Source organism: Hylaeus volcanicus, chromosome 7, assembly GCF_026283585.1.
Source record: "Hylaeus volcanicus isolate JK05 chromosome 7, UHH_iyHylVolc1.0_haploid, whole genome shotgun sequence".
Taxonomy (NCBI): domain Eukaryota; kingdom Metazoa; phylum Arthropoda; class Insecta; order Hymenoptera; family Colletidae; genus Hylaeus; species Hylaeus volcanicus.
In genome coordinates, this window is record NC_071982.1 from 15,273,391 (window position 1) to 15,289,791 (window position 16,401).

At 37.1% G+C, this 16,401-nt stretch overlaps 3 protein-coding genes across 6 annotated transcripts in view; 2 read left to right on the plus strand and 1 right to left on the minus strand.

The window, feature by feature from the left end:
• The first annotated feature begins 2,349 nt into the window (after nt 1–2,349).
• On the plus strand, nt 2,350–6,225 carry LOC128879705 (spindle assembly abnormal protein 6 homolog). The gene is made up of 3 exons (XM_054129107.1): nt 2,350–2,781; nt 3,008–3,534; nt 3,608–6,225. Exons 1-3 carry the CDS (start codon nt 2,593–2,595, stop codon nt 4,905–4,907), a joined length of 2,016 nt encoding a protein of 671 aa, XP_053985082.1. The 5' UTR covers nt 2,350–2,592; the 3' UTR covers nt 4,908–6,225.
• Nucleotides 6,226–6,376: 151 nt separating this feature from the next.
• LOC128879704 (pleckstrin homology domain-containing family M member 1) lies at nt 6,377–9,873 on the minus strand. Its single transcript, XM_054129106.1, has 3 exons — nt 7,841–9,873; nt 7,054–7,689; nt 6,377–6,962 (listed from the first exon to the last, which is right to left on the minus strand). Exons 1-3 carry the CDS (start codon nt 9,206–9,208, stop codon nt 6,798–6,800), a joined length of 2,169 nt encoding a protein of 722 aa, XP_053985081.1. The 5' UTR covers nt 9,209–9,873; the 3' UTR covers nt 6,377–6,797.
• Nucleotides 9,874–11,540: 1,667 nt separating this feature from the next.
• LOC128879266 (serine/threonine-protein kinase PLK1-like) overlaps nt 11,541–16,401 on the plus strand; it is a 23,021-nt gene continuing 18,160 nt past the window's right edge. For 2 of the 4 annotated variants that reach the window (XM_054128252.1, XM_054128249.1), the window contains exon 1: nt 11,541–13,170. In XM_054128252.1, the coding sequence (XP_053984227.1) occupies nt 12,376–13,170 (795 nt within the window). In that variant the 5' untranslated portion in view covers nt 11,541–12,375. The remainder of the gene's footprint in view (nt 13,171–16,401) is intronic. The other 2 variants (XM_054128251.1, XM_054128250.1) reach the window with 2 other exon arrangements.

Sequence of the window (16,401 nt, forward strand, 5' to 3'; positions counted from 1 at the left end):
AGTAGCCTGAGGATGTTTCAGCATAATTCATATTTCTTCAAATACAGAAAAAGAGTCAAAGCTAGATAGAAAGTGTGTCTTAATTTTTAATCGATACAATATATGTATTATCGTTGATATTTCACTTATATATTTTTGTATTTCTATACATTCTAATACATTCATTTCTCATAAATGCATACACATCCACAGGCTAATTATGGGAAGAACTGATACAGAATGTTACACATCATTGCTCTGTTTATGCGACTCTTTTACAGGTTTTTCCAAGAAATATTCATATCTAGAATAATATATTAAATTGTCTAAGTGCTATAGAGCAGCATTTTGCACCTTTTCGTCCTAAGTAAGCTTCCTTTCTTAATAAAAATAGAGGAATTCAATTGTCTCTTACCTTAATCCCCACGATTATTCGTTTAATCAATCCTAGGTTAGATATGTACAATTAAACCTATCTTCTTGGAAAGTTTCATGTATAAGAGGCGCATGAATCGAGAGATTAAGCAGCGAATATACTCGAATGAAAGTCCACTGTCCTTCGTCAACGACGAGGGACATCTTGTAAAAGAATTGCGCTTTAATTATCATCGTCTCATTACTTTAGCGAAGTATCACCCCCCCCCCCCCCCCCCCAAACACGTTCATCGTCTCCGTCGCCTATGCTATATAATTACGTGTATAAAATGTACCAACGTAAAATAGCTTTAGTATAAGTAAAGAATATATCAGTCATTCGCAAAATTAGTGCATATATTCAAGTGTTAGAGAGAGACACGTACAGACACGATGGATTACGAGGAAGATTAATTAACCATTGATTAATCTAATTTAATAGTATAAAATTGTATACAATCGCGAGGACGTCTAATTTCGTTCTGTCACTTTTAAATCATTTCTACTAAAACTATTTAACCCTTCCAGAGTGTTTTTTTTTTCATAAACGATTCTAGAGATTAGAATGACGAGGCACCGTTGACTCTTCACACTTCCAATTTAATTTTAACGAACTAATTAACTCGTCCATGTAAAAGCACCATAGAGTGGAAATAACAATTTCCTTCTACACGATAATCAAAGAAAAAAATACGATGAATCGATTAACGTCCATACATAACCAGATTGTAAAAGATTTATAGGTGAAACTTTATAATCTTTTGATATCGCATAAAGGGTAGAGAGTAGTCGCAGTGTAAAACGATTCTAGTTTAGTGTATTTTGCGTGCGTATCGAAAACCGAGACTATAACTATTTATTTGGAAGAATTTATCGCGCGGGAACGTTGTAGATGAAAGGAAACCTTTAAAAGGTCCAAGATTTAACAAGAAACTCTTGACCACCTGTATATCAAGAGTATACACGGTGTCACAATTAAGTGTGCTATTTATACCTCCGCATTATTAATCGATTACTATTGTACCACGATTACGATTTAGATTCGATTAAATTATTAAGTGTACCGTTGTGTATTGTGGTGTAATAAATGTGATTAGTTGTATGAATAATAAATACAATGCATAAGCAAGACATATTATTCATTTTCTTCTATTGTTATACTGAACTATTTTAAAATTCAAATACTATGGCGTTCGACTGTAGATGCGAGGATCATTAGTTTGTATTTGAATTAGAATTCAAGAGGATTATGCTAACCAATCAGCCTTAAGTAATGAATGGGATGCATCATTGCCCCAGAGGAACGAGTAATACCATAATTGTTAAATATTATAGTTTATTATTTATAACATTATTGCATTCGAATTTTGCTATATATAGAAGCACAAACGCCAGTTAATGGACCCAAGAACGGTATCGCCATCTCGCGGAGAGGTCCAAACTAATTTTAAGACCGTCTTGTTCAAAAACATAAATTACGTACTTTACTCTGTATATAAATGTGATTTTACATCATAATTATTATAATTTAACATTTAATTGTTGATTTGTACACTAATAATATATTGGTATTAAGTTTTTTAAATAAATAAAAATACCGAAAAATGTGGCGCCATCTCTCGGCAAACCGCCCAAGTTTGTCGTGAAATAGTTCCGACCAAGCACCGCTAGATGGCGCCACTAAAGTGAAAATTATTCAAAACTCGAATTCTCTGCTTTTCTCTTCATACAAATGTAATTTTACACTCTAGCTACCATAATTCAACTAATAATTGCCAATTTGTACACTAATAATTATCTAATACCTAGTTTTTTAAATACATAGAAATACAAATATGTGGCGCCATCTAGCGTCAGGGGCGAGAACTATTTCACAACAAACTTGGACGGTTCCCCGAGAGATGGCGCCACCAAAATGTAAACTCTTGGTGGTTTAGATAGTGGTGGCCTTCCAGTTCCAGATGTATGCATAGAGTACGCTTAAAAACTACTCTGTGTCGGGATTCTGAAAAACGTCCGAGTTTCGCCTCTGTAAAAGTACTCCGTGATGAAGGTTACAGAATTTGAAAGTTTTGATGTATATTTTTTTTAGTTTATGAAAGTTCGACAAATGAGACGAAAATCGAAATATTATCTTCGTTATTTAAAGTAACGGATAGTCAGGGACTAACAGATGATCGCGAAACGTGCAGTCGAAGGATGAATTATTTGAACAATTCGATAAGCGGTGGAGTTACGGGTGATTCTAGCCTCCAATTGAGTAACGTTGAAGTGTTGTACTCTAAGGTCCAAAGAGTTTATATTAAACCACAACATAAAGAAGAACGTCAGCGTGAGCTTAGAGTTAACGTAGAAGTTCATGCTGGTCTCAGTCCTGTTTGCCGTAAGGTAATGTTACATGCAATGATTACGTTAACCTATGCGTAGTTTGTTTACCAATAATCCTACGCACTGTCCGTTAAATGAATTTTTCTTGTCAACTATTGCTTCTAATATACATGATGTTATTCATTGATCCATATTCTTTTTATTATTGAAAAATGAAATAAATTTACAGAAATTTTCACAGAAATATCTGTTCAATTTAATAACGTATTGTGTATTTATATTACAGAGTTTGTGTGTTTTGTTAGCAGATGATGATGATCCCTGTTTTCTTTACTCGTTATTTATCTCAGAAGAGGATTTTAAGGTTTTAAAGTCCCAACAGGGGCTCTTGGTAGATTTTGATAATTTTGCGACTCAGTTGATATGCTTGTTGGAACAATGTCAGATATCGCCAGGAAATTTATCGAAAACACTGCAAAAATTCTTATTGTTATTGGCAGAAGAAGGTGGAGAATGGATATTCAAATTGGTTGAAACGAATAATTTCAAACATTTGTGTCATTTAAGTTTAAATATTTCACCTGCAAGTGATTCTAACTTGAAAACTCACATGGCTATGAAGATTAAACAATTAAAAGAAACTATTCTGCAGCAGAATAGAGATGCTGTTACACTTGAAACGAGATTAAACGATTTGTCAAATAAATTAGAAATAAAAACAAGAGAATTAGAACAATTGGATCATAAATACATGACTGAAAAAAATCAAATACAAATGACTACATCTGAGCAAATGAGCCTGGAGAAAGACAGGTAAATAAAACTATTTTTTATTATTTTAAGCGTATACATGAAATGTTTGGTAAATATTAATCTTATGTTACAGATTTGCTAAAGCTCAATTGGAATGGCAATATCAGAGTGAAAAAGAAAAAGCAGAGGTAGAACGAAGACATACGGAAATTATAAAACAACTTCACACGGAACTTGCAGAGTTGCGTACGCAAAATTTAACATACAAAGACAAGATATCCCTTCTCGAAGCAACGAGTATAGAACAAATTAAGCAGATACAAAACGTTGAAAAAGAACTAAACATAGCTCAGAGAGATTTAAATTTACTGAAAAAACAAAATTCCAAACTAGATACGGATTACCATGAAAAAGAAAAAACTGTGAATAGTTTAAAAACGAAAGTAGCCGTACTCGAACAAGAATTAAAAGATAAAGGTATTCTTACAAGTAAACATACGGAGATGTTGAAGACAGCAAAGGAACAAAAACAACATCTGGAAGATCTTTTAACAGAGAAAGAAGGCCAGTTACAACGTAAACAAAATTCTTTACGAAATTTAAGCGACGAACTAGTCAAAGCAAACGAGATATTGACTAAATTGCAAAATGAACTTGCTTCGACTAAATCTAAATTAAAACTACGGACTAGCATAGCGCTAGAGCAAGAACGGTTGTTGGATACTAAACAAAAGGAGGTTGGTCAATTAGAAAGCAAAATGGAAAGTTTAATTAAAGAAGCAAAAGATGCCAAGATGGAGGTTGAACATTTGAGAGAACAACTCAAAATTCAACAAAATCAATTGGAAGAAAAGGAAAGAACAATAAAAAATAATGACAATGTAATTAGTTGGTTAAATCGACGATTAGCGGACAACCAGTCTCCGTTACAAAGTGCTACGATAGCAGCGCCAATTACTGTACCTTCTTCGGTTCAATTGACATTGCCTAGAACAAATAAATTAATGACCAATAAATTTGAAACACGTACGCCCGCTCCCAGTATAGCGCAGTCGAATACATTATCTGGATTGCCAATGAGGAATCCAATTGTGCAAAATCCAAATATAAATCAGACTACGCGCATGACAGCGCGATCGATGGGAGTTGGCATCACCGATAGTACAATAGGGATAACAACGTTCAATAAAACTGGTCAAATTTCGAGTACTAGTACACCTATGGAACGTATCAATTCTTTAAACAAGTTACCAGGAAATGTTGCGGGATCTTCGTCGATGCCAGCTGTCATAGAAGACAACAATTCGTCTGTACCGTCAAATGGTACGAAAGGAAAAAGTACAAGTGTTACGCATCAGGGCGGATTAAGAAGGGCAGGTTTATCCGACAAACCAATTTTACCGTCGGCATATTTTCCAAAAACTTTACATTGATCGGAAACCCAAACAGGATTGCCAGTATAAAGACAAAGTAGTAGTATACACACGTCAAAGATGTAGTATTGCCATGGAAAAGAAACGTTACAGACTGAAATAAAATGTAAGATGAACTGGCAATATTTCAAATTTGATGTTAAATGACAGTACAAAATAGTTACTCGAATAATAAGTATTATCGAAAGATATTTTAGGTAACAAGTTTGAAGATAACGTTTTGATAAGTTTATACGCACGTATCGTAAAAAAGTTGTACAGATACTTATTTTCTTACATTTCGATAAGAATGTTCTAAACGTACATAAAAGTATTTTTATTACAATAATTGAATTCTGTAACGGTGAAAATATTTGGCTAACTGCTCATTTACAACAGGAATTTCAAAATTCTGCATACATAACGTGTACCTGTATTCATAATATTAACACTTCTAAAATAGTCATGCAATTTGAAAGCAATATACGTATGTCGCATATATTATTACAAGAAATTAAACAAAATATACATTAATTACACATGTACAGCATTTTTTGTACAATGCTGGATCAATGTCAAAGATGCTTTTTCATCACTCTAAACTTTAATAATGATTGTTTCATTATTGTGTATTGTATGTATAAAAATTTGTATGTTTAACATGTCATGTAATGATTCGATTACTGTTTCGACTTCTTTTGAAATTAAGATATCTTATTATCTATGATATGCGATCATATGTTATAAAATCATAACCTTATTTTGTGAATAGGTACCTGGAAAAATGTTAATTGTAGATTCCGAAGATTATGTAAATATTGTTCGTTATGAATTTTTTAAAGCATAAAGTTTCAAACTTTAACATAACGAACAAAAGTATTGAATAGTTATAATTATGAAAATCAATGTGCCTTGTAATACGAATTAGACTAGAAAAATTCATACCATTTCATTTAAAATTTACACTTAATAACATTCACATAATAATGTTTTAGAATGTCTACATATTTTTTATATATGAAATATACTTGAACACCTTAATTATGAACAAATCAATATAAGTATTACGCAACTTAATTTATAATTATTTATAAAAAAAATGGTAGTACAAATGAAATTAACGAGAAAATTTAAAAATGATGTGATGTTGATAAATGTAAATGTGTTACGGGCATGTAAGATTGATAAGCCAGAACAACCAAGAATCTCTTTTTCTTGTTCCAAGTTCTATTTTGCTCACACAATTGATTTATACAAATTTTGATTATTCTAGATATTTGTTTAAAAATGTGAATTATTTCTAGTTTATAAGGTATTCGATAACGTTGATATATCTCATATGTTCCAGTAATACAATGATACTGTTGATAGAATGCAGTTTGCATATACTGGTTAAGCGATATGCAAAATATTTAATTTAGAAAAGTTGATTCAACAAAATTTAATATATAGCTATATCAATATCGTAAAAAATAAAAAGAGCCAGTATATACAAATTTGGAATTTTTATTTACATTTTAGTACATAAAAATCAGTAGGTATAGATTATCCATGCGCAGATCATAAATCTATCAATTATAAAGCATGGCGACTTTTTACATTACATAAATATAACAACAGTATTAAATACAATAAGAATATAATAATTCGATAAATGAACGATCGATATATTTTACTACATTTTGTACATAAAGTTTTGATAAAATATATATACATTTCAAAAGATCCGTACCTCTTAAAATTAATGTAAAATATAATATTTAATTTTTTAATGCTATCACAAATCATTTATTAAAAAGTATTCATTAACAAATTTTAAGCATACTCCAATTAAACGATTATCTTATAAAAACATGAATACTGTACATAGAGTGAACGTAAAAATATATAGTTCATTATAAATTGTATTTATTAATGCGTATTAGCTGAAAGCGTCGAAGCATCGTCCACCGATAAGTCTGTACATCCCATGTCTAAAAGTGGAAGGTCCATTTGTTTGCGCCTGCGTTCACATTTTGGACATGGTTTACTAGCATTTAAACATTCAGCGTGAAACACTGCGTTACAGGCTGCACACTGAAATCATTCGATAAATTAATAAAGTCCGTTTCTTTTCATTCACGATTCTTCATTTTTATATTATTTTGGAAAAATAATATTAACTTACTCTATAGGTAGATTCCATATCAAAAGGATATATGACTTTTGGATTATTGCAAATTTCACAAATAAAACCCTTTTGACTGCATAGCCAACAATTTATAACGTGATTTCTCGCAAACTGTACCACCTTTTGTAGTTGTTGAGCAAGGGTTCCATTTGGTATGTCGAGAAGGTCAGAAACGGAATATTGATGAACATGTTCGTATAAATAGTCTCTAGGCGTAACTTTCTTTTGTAATGATTCGATTATAGGTTCGCGACAGGTGAACAAATAAGCTCTTAATAAATTTAATTGGATCCTTAACGATTGCAATTGAGCCATTGTATCTACAGCCATATAAATTCGTGGATTTAACACTTTAAGGTCTAGTAATTTTGGACAATCTTGTAAATATGCAGCAGCTTTGTTGCAAACAAAGTAATGCTTCAAATCCCAATTGTAAATTACTCTCGATGGAATGAGATATTCGTTTTGCGACATACACTTGGAACAATAATAATTGCCAGAGTAGGAGCAAACGTGTGCTTTTGAAAAAATCATACCGATCGCGTGACCACATTCGAAGCAACAATAATTTTGCACGTCCAAACCCTTTTCTCTAGGAAGTTTTTCTAATTGTTCGTCAAAATTGATTACCGCCTAATGTTAAATAAAAAATGTTATTAAACATTTATACTAAAATTATTACTATTCAATTAGGAGGATTTTTACATTTTTAAAATTACAATCAATTGAAATACGTAATACATATCATAAAAACTTATTTAATGGATAGTTGAATTATATGTACCTTGTTTTCCGATTGAACTTTAATTACATCATCGGTTGGTTCTCTTTTAGGATATTCTTCTAAAAGTTCCCGGAGGTCTAGTACCGACGTACTTCCAGCGGTGTGATAACTCTGAATAATCGAATCATACGTAGGTCCATCGACTGGCGTACGAGATTCATCCGCTTCAGGGTCACAAGGTATCGCAAGCGAACTTAAAGATGATTCGCAATCTTCGAACAACGTCGACCATCCTAATCCTCTAATTAGCGAATTTCCTACCGTAGTCGAGGTAGCATTTTCCGAAGGTTCATGATTATTTACATTTTGGTTTCCTGATTCATTAATGATAGATATTGTATCAGTTTCTATATTGCTTTTTAGAGTACTAGTATTTGAAATCTGTTTATCTATTTCTTCCGCTACTTCTGTTTCTTGCACATTTTGTTCCTCTGCTTCTCTTACATTTTGGTCCTCCGCTTCTTGTACATCTTCCTCCTCTGCTTCTTCTTGCAAAGGAGGAGTATCTCTCAAATTATTGGTTAAATGCTCCGTACCAATATTGTTTGATTTCTTATTAGTCAATATATGTTTTAAAGCTTCGTCTTCTATAAGTGATGCCATATTATTAAGAGTAGACTGCGACGAATTGAAGGAACCGAAACTACCGATAGAACTAGCCGTTTCAACTTCGTCGAAATTTTCGTTATTCGTTAAATCGGTAGTTATCGTTTTGGCGATATCTACTGCACTAAACACAGGGCAAGATTTCATCGGTGGAGACCATATTCCTGCCAATAAAAGAGGGGTATTCGACCAAAAATTTAAGAGACTGCTATTGCAGGCTAGTTCAAAGCGAATGTACTGTAAGCTTTCGATTAATCGTTCCATAATTTCCACGAGATCCAAATCTCTAATGAATGCAGAAGGATTATAATACGGCTTTAGAGCCGAATTGTCTCTTCTTATAGAACAAAGATAACTGGCTAAAAGACCTTCGTTTAAAGCTAATCGTATCCAAGCTCTACAATATCCAACTTCTGTGCTAAGTTGGCTTAATGCCTGTATTTGGTCTATGATTTGTCGATGAGAGAATACTAGTAGCGGACCCCAAAAACTTGGTTGTGGCACAGCGTCTATATCTGGGCCGCTTAAAACTTCCGTTACTCGATTCAAAAGACTGTCCTTTAAACCGTGTAAGAAAATAGCTTCCAGAACGGAGCACAGGGTTATGCTTTCGTCGCAATTGCCAACCATACCACCATTTTCCACACCTGGTGCTCCTTGCATCTCCATCACGGTGGTATTTAGCTGTTTCTGCAGCGACTGTTTGACCAATACAGTTCTCCTGTTCGTCATCGAATTGACCGTCTTCAAAAACGAATTCATTTTTTTGAATTTGCTGTACCACGTGAACTATAGCTGCGTTGTTATGTCTTATTCTTTCAAGCATCTTCGCGACTCTGATGTCAAGGAGTTACCCAAATTTTACAAGGTAACTCGATAGAATCGTCGACGAACGTAGCAATTGAACGTAATAGATGTTACATAAATTATGTTCGCACGATTCGAACATTACGCTGATACTGACAAAGAAATAAGGAAGTGCTGCAACCAGGAATACAAATCATTTCGCGATAAGAAAGGCATACGAACTTCGAACCAGTTGTAGCGCATTCCAACGTTATCTCTCTTTCTTGCTGAATGTATGAGAAATAGGTTACAACACACAAAAACAAAGCACTAAAACCAATCTGAAATGTATCTCAACTTTGGCGTTCCTGATTTTTCTCGCGAATCGATTTCAGGAGCATTCGGTTTTTTTCCTCTTCTAACAAAACGATGACTTTGTGAAATTAAACAGACACAACGCATTATTATACATACGTATCTGAATCATGAATCAACATCATTTCCGTCACTTCGAGTGTCACTCTGTCTCTGTGTCTTACTTGCACCTTAGATCTTTATTCATATCAGAGCGATAGATCGCGCTGCGATGTATATTTTGAAACAAGGTACATCGACAGGTAGTGCGCTCTACTTGTAATTAGCATGTGTCAATTGACAAACCTTTCAAGTTTTTATAATGTTAACACGTTGCTGACCACACAATTTTTCTGAGCTACGCACAATAACGAGAAAAAATATGAAGAATGACATGTCTTTAAAATAAATGTAAATCCCTATCGATTTCAGGTAAAAACTATGACCTTCAGAATATACACAAAACAGCTACGTTTGATGGTGACCTCCAAATGGGTGCCAGCTGATATCCTCCATATTTTCCGAGGGAATAGTTCCAAAAAATTACAATATTTATTTGATTATATGTATAAAATGTTCACAAAGTTTCATTAAATTATATATTATATATTATAGTCAGTGTAATAAGTATTCGTACAAGAACCCTTTATTTTACATTGGTTGCTGTAGGAATACTTCTTATACTGTCTGTACATTCTTTTCTTGCTAAAAAAATTCATGCAAATCACTAAACAAAAGCGTAGTTCTAAACCTATCTCCTCCCCCCCCTGGATGTTTGGAAGATATATTAAACTAGTCAATATTTATTAAACAAAAGAGAATTTCATTCTGAAATTAAATAGAAGCAAAAATATTCGTGATACCTTACACCGATTTTAAGGGAACTTCCAAAAACAGAATGTCGACAAATTTTGGAAAATCTCTGGAGATGGAATGTCTAAGCAAAATTGAAAAATAAATAGAAAAATGAAAATTCAATGGATGGACAGATTTTAGGTAAAGAGAGCAGCATCAATATTAGAGCAAATACGCGACGGTTGTTGCTCGAGCTTCTAAAACTAATGTAAGTTCTTTCTTGGTATACCGTTCCTATATTTAGATGCGCACTTAGCGCATCTGAAATGTTGGAACAGGTATATCTTGTGTGAATGACCGAATACGCATCATGGGACGATGCGTGTTCCCCGTTTGACGGCGGTAGAGTGTTCTGGTATGGGGTATGGAAGTGAGAAGAGAAAGAGGAACTACAACGTAAACGAACAGGTTGAAGAGAGCAGAAAGATCGAACATGGGGACACGAAGCAAATAGTAGAATCAGGGACGTACGATCGTGCCCGCGATTAGATCCACGAGAATGCATACATGGTGCAAATCAAGCAACTTTCGTTCCGAAAGTAAAAGAACGCTGCGTCGACGCTTGCATTTTCCCTTTATGCGATATTAGAAACAATGAGGTTTCTCAGGTTTCACCGCTCCATAGAATTCTCTGTTGCTTCGTATTCAACGCGGCATACAACGAGAAGAAGAAATAGTGTAGAAACGGATCTCAATTTGCGATGCTCCGATGTACATGTCTTTATATACAGTCTGTTCGAGAAGAGCTTTTTTTTTACTGTACTATACAACAGCATGCTCTAGAAAACAGATTACACTTCAAATTCGTTTAGCGTAACAATTTAAATTAAGTAATTTGTTTTATGAAAATTTCAGTTCGACGAATGAGGTAGAGAAATTTGTTTATTTTCTACTTTTTATGCAAAATTTACATGTCGCATCTCTGCTCGGAGGAGAACGTGAAAGTAAACAGGTTTTATCCACGGCACTGAGCTGTTTGGAAATGGCGGGGATGAGGGGAAGGGAGGATAGACGAGATCCGAGCCGAGGCGAGTCGAGACGAATCGAGCCGAACCGAGGGTTGCAGTCCTCACTGCTGTATACACTTACTTAGAATTTAGGGTACCATGGGATCCCAGCAAGGAACAAAATATAATGTCCTTTTCCTCGATGATTCCTGACTTGGACGCCTGCGGTTCATTATCCATTTTTTTTAAATTTTCTCTAATATTACACTCACGAACACTAACACTCTTGTACTCAATTTGTCCGTTAAAAACGCGGGGAAATTGCACAGGTCCCTTAAATGCACCTCCTCTGACGGTTCTGATACACGTATGGTAGCAGACGACATGTAGCTGTGACGTCAGCTTACGCATGCGCAGAAAGGAATTCCTCGAAGGAAAAGTCCCACGACTGTTCATCACCGCTGCCAGTAGCGATTCGACCTGCGCAGCGTTTGGGGTTTGAGTGTGGGCGGTGGTCCATCCGTGATAAGGAGAGCGCATGCGTTTCGCTCCAGCGACAGTGTCGCGCGCTTGCACGCGTTTCCGTACGCTTTTTCGCGATCTGGTCGAATTCTAAGAGAGCCTCGGTTGCCGAGTGAAACGGCAAGTCCGGTCGCAGTGCGTTTTTTTTTGTCGCGAACACGCCGTTATCGAGCGATATCCGGAGTGTACGCGTGTGTCGTGGTCGTGGATGTCGAGGAGCAGGCGTCGTCCGCATTGAATGCCGAAATCGAACGGAACATGTCATCCCGCGGAACGACGGATCGCGGAATCTTAGCGTGTAAACCATTCTCCGCTGGTGGAGAAACGAGAAGCAAAGAAGGAAGGGAACGAGACGAGAATCGACGTTACCTTTTAGGGTGCGCTAAATAATCGATTTGTGGGAAGAAGGAAGAGTAGTAGTAATAAGTATCTTTCCGTGAAGAAAAAATCTCGTCGCGCGATCAAATGAAGCTAGAACTAGAGATGATAGCTTCGAACGTGGTCGAGGCGCGAGTCGGGAGTTCCTCGCCACCGAGAGAGTACGAAACGAGCGGCAAGAGTTTCCTCCTGGAGCCGATGGCCGGCGACTCGCATACCGAAACAGCCTGCCGTTTCTTCGAGACGGGGGTCGTTGCTCGATGCACCGAGGAACCCAACGAGACCACCAAAACCACTCCCGAGACCGACTGCACGAAAAAGACGATCGAATCAGCTGGTAGCGGCAGGCGCGTCAACAATTGCCCGAGGCACAGCTTCTCCAAGAGTTCCGCCTCTCTGCAGAGTCTGATCTGCAGGCGAAGTCGAAAACCCGGTGCGTCCTCGTTGCCCTTGGAAGTGGATCTCTCCTCGTACTCGTCGCATCGCGGCTGTCTCGTCGACGTGCCCAAGGAGAACGGTGCGGTCGCTTTCCGCGACGACGAAGAGACCTGCACCACCACACGCACCTCCACGCTCGTCTACCCGTCTTGCGGGAACGCGCAAACTTCCCCCAGAGGATGCGCCAACGTTCAAGATCCATCCTCCGTGACGAACCTCGCGAACGTTGCCACCGCCACCACCACCAGCACCGCGAGTAACGTTACTTCTTCGCCGATCGGAAGTCACTCCGGTAACACCGCGTCCTCCCTGATAAGGACGACCAGCGTGATCACCGCACGACCATCCACGTCCTCTTGCAACCATTCCACGGACCAAGAGTCGGATTACGTCGTCGATCCGGTTCAGGGAAACGCTTATCACAAAGGCCAATTCCTCGGCAAGGTGAGAACCCTTTCGAAACAAACTTTCTTCTGTCTTCTTGAGTAAAACACACTGTCACCCATATATGACACGGTTCATATATGGGTGACACGGCGATCAACGTGTTAAAGGGGTATCCTGAATTAGGAGGTCTAAAAAAAGCTGTTTTCCGTGAATCTTTTTAGACTGGAAAAAAATAATTAATCCTTCGAACTTTTTATCTTATTTTCTATACGTATTTGAGTAGTCTGTACAGATTTTTTCAACAAGAAATATTCGAATTGAGTCGACTGTGACACGCACATTTGTGGGGCACCTCACGATTAAAACCTCCTATCGGCGGGAAAGATGCAGGTCGTAATTTTGGTTTGGCAGAAAAAAAAACCAAAAGAAATTTTCATTTTCATACATTTTACTTCTATGCGAACTAAGAAAATTCATACAACAAAAATTTTAAACAACTTTTTTATCAAGTTACAGTGATTTTTTGCACCCAAAGAACTCGTTCTTTTTTTCAAACTTGCAGTAATTTCACATTTCAACGTTTTTGCGGGTCTTTCTTAGTATATCTTAGTATGTATCACGGAATGTAAACAAGCTTCGGGATCAAAGGTCAAACGCCCCAAAGAAAGGTCATTGTCCGTCTGCCAAATAAATAATATCATCAAACTTGAAATGAATATGACATAAAAAGTCAAATTCAAACACGAATCGTAGAGTGGGGGGAATTGATCGTGTAAGAAGACTCGAATGCGATCCTGCCATGCTGTTTGCATCGAAACAAAAGGCAACGCGATACGACACCTCGCGAAGCCGTCCGAAAAGTGTCGAATACATCGATCATTCGACCGACGTTTTTACCGATCGAAACATAACCTCCCTTCGTACATAAAAGTCGATCAGGTAAATATTCGGTAGGGATGTTCGATTCTTACGTGAAAGAATCGATTCTGGGGAAAATCGAATACCAAAGAACCGATTCAAAAAATCGATTTTTTTACCGAAAGAATCGAATCGAAATCGAACATCCCTGATATTCGGACAACAGCGTTCTGTTTGGCAACACAGGAAATACCTAACCTAACTCGGCACTACTATCGTTCTCGGTCATTTCTTGAAACTTCTTTACTTTAACAATTAGGTTAGTAGCTACTGTTTACGTACTACCTGCTCTAATTGGTTCGAAAGTTACGTTCAACGTCGACCGTCGTTACTCACCGTGTAAATACGGGATTAATTACAGCTAGCGTTTAGTCAGAGTTCCTGTATTTCAAATGTTTCGTTGTGTCTGGAATTGTCAATTAAACTCGATTAGACGGCGTGGAGTAGTTATCATCGTCGAACCTGTGAAAGTAAACATTTCACGCACTAATTTATCGTCGACGCTGATACGACAATTACGGACTAGTGGAACGATTAGATATTTCTTCGTCACTCGACACCCGAGAATCGTGGAACGGATAAGTGTTGAAAAATTTAGAGACTCGAGAAGAAAGTAGGACGTTAGCTAGACAAAGTAGATACTCTAGTAGAAAATCGGGCAGGGTAACGCGCTGAAAGTATAAGTAACGCGAGCGATCGTCTATTTTTTAAAAAGCAGATTATTATTACGAAATTATTTTCGAAAAAATTGGTAAAAGGTTGCGTTTGAGTTTCTCGACTGTGAGATATGTTGTAAAAAAGTCCGAAGAGACTGGTTCTACCTAAAGTAAACCGCTATCAGGACGACCAAAAGCACTAACGGTAACTAAACGCCGAGATGTAATAAAAGAAACAATAAAAAGATCCATGGTTGATACCAACCGAAGCTTCCGGGTGTAAGTTGTGTCCTTTAAATAAAATGCTCTAACGTTTCCCCAGCATTACAGTTAGCTTAATCAAGGACCAACTCGCACGCTAATCTATCATCGCAGACCTAATCCAGACCGTAGCGTATTGAGAGTCACGCGTTAATAGCCTACGACTGGATCAGACGTGTAGTTAAAAATGAAATTTTCTTATTTTTGTTTAACAAAATGGTGACGAGCGAATATACTCGACAATTCCGAAACCTTACAGTTAAAATAATTATTATCGATTGATTCGTGAATGGGAAAATCTTCTAAAGCGTCGAATTTGTTGAAATCGTTTGGAAAGCCAAAACGATCAAATTTCACACGAATCTTATTCCTTAAAAAATTCCAATTTCTTTTCGCCGTGTATCAATAACCGAACTTCCTTTAAGTTAGTTTAATTGCAGACTCTTGCTCGGAGAAGCGATTTCGCGACATTTGGCAAGCGACATTCGAAGGAGATACCGAAAATAACGAAGGGGCATCGACGGATATCGATCGGTATCGATTCACCGCCCGTAGGAAGTATCTTCTGTCCCTGGTTTTATTAATCGGTAGCAAGATGCGATTTTGCGTGGCTTCCCGTCGCCATGAAGGAGAAGAGAGAGGATGGGATAATTTGGCTCGGATGCGCTCTCAAACTGTATCCTCTGTCGAAGAAAACCGGTCGTTGTTTCGTCATTCCGATTATCCGCGCCAGGTTGCTCGGGCGTGTTACTTTGTTTGGCTCGCATCTCTCATCTCGCGTTAGAAAACGAAATCCCTCCTTGAAATTTGTTTCTGCTTTCTGTTTTCAACAGTCTCGTTGGACACTTAACGCGTTGGTCGCCACGTTACCCAGAAATGGGTGACACGACTTTTCATGAAGGAACTAAAAAATATTAATCGCAAAAGTGAAGCTATATAATAAAAATAAGATGTACGAATTTCGTCAAAGTTCAAAATCTTACTTCGAAAAGTGTCCGTAATGTCTTTGTTAGAAAAGACGATAGTACCGTACTTGCAATGCGTTGGTCGATCCCCTTCGCTCTCGTCGGTGAAACTTGTCTAGCTGATGGTGCCTTAGACGTGACGCTATTAGTCGCTATTAATAGTTTTTTAGTTCATAATGATTCGAACGGTTTATTCGCAGGATTGATGTCGCGTACGAAACAGGATGTGTTATACGACCCTTACCGTTTCGTTCTGAACCGAAAGGTGAATAGTGGATGGTGGATACAGTGGAAATTGTTGATAACTATGCAAGACATCCCCCGTGGACTCGTATTATACATGCATACATATGTCAATGACACGTTGCGCCTTTCACTGATTGGCTCTGGCCCAGTGTTCCGTACGAACTGTACGAGCAGAAGGATAAGTTCAACGGATGCCTCTCTCTCTCTCTCTCTCTCTCTCTCTCTCTCTCTCTCTCTCTCTC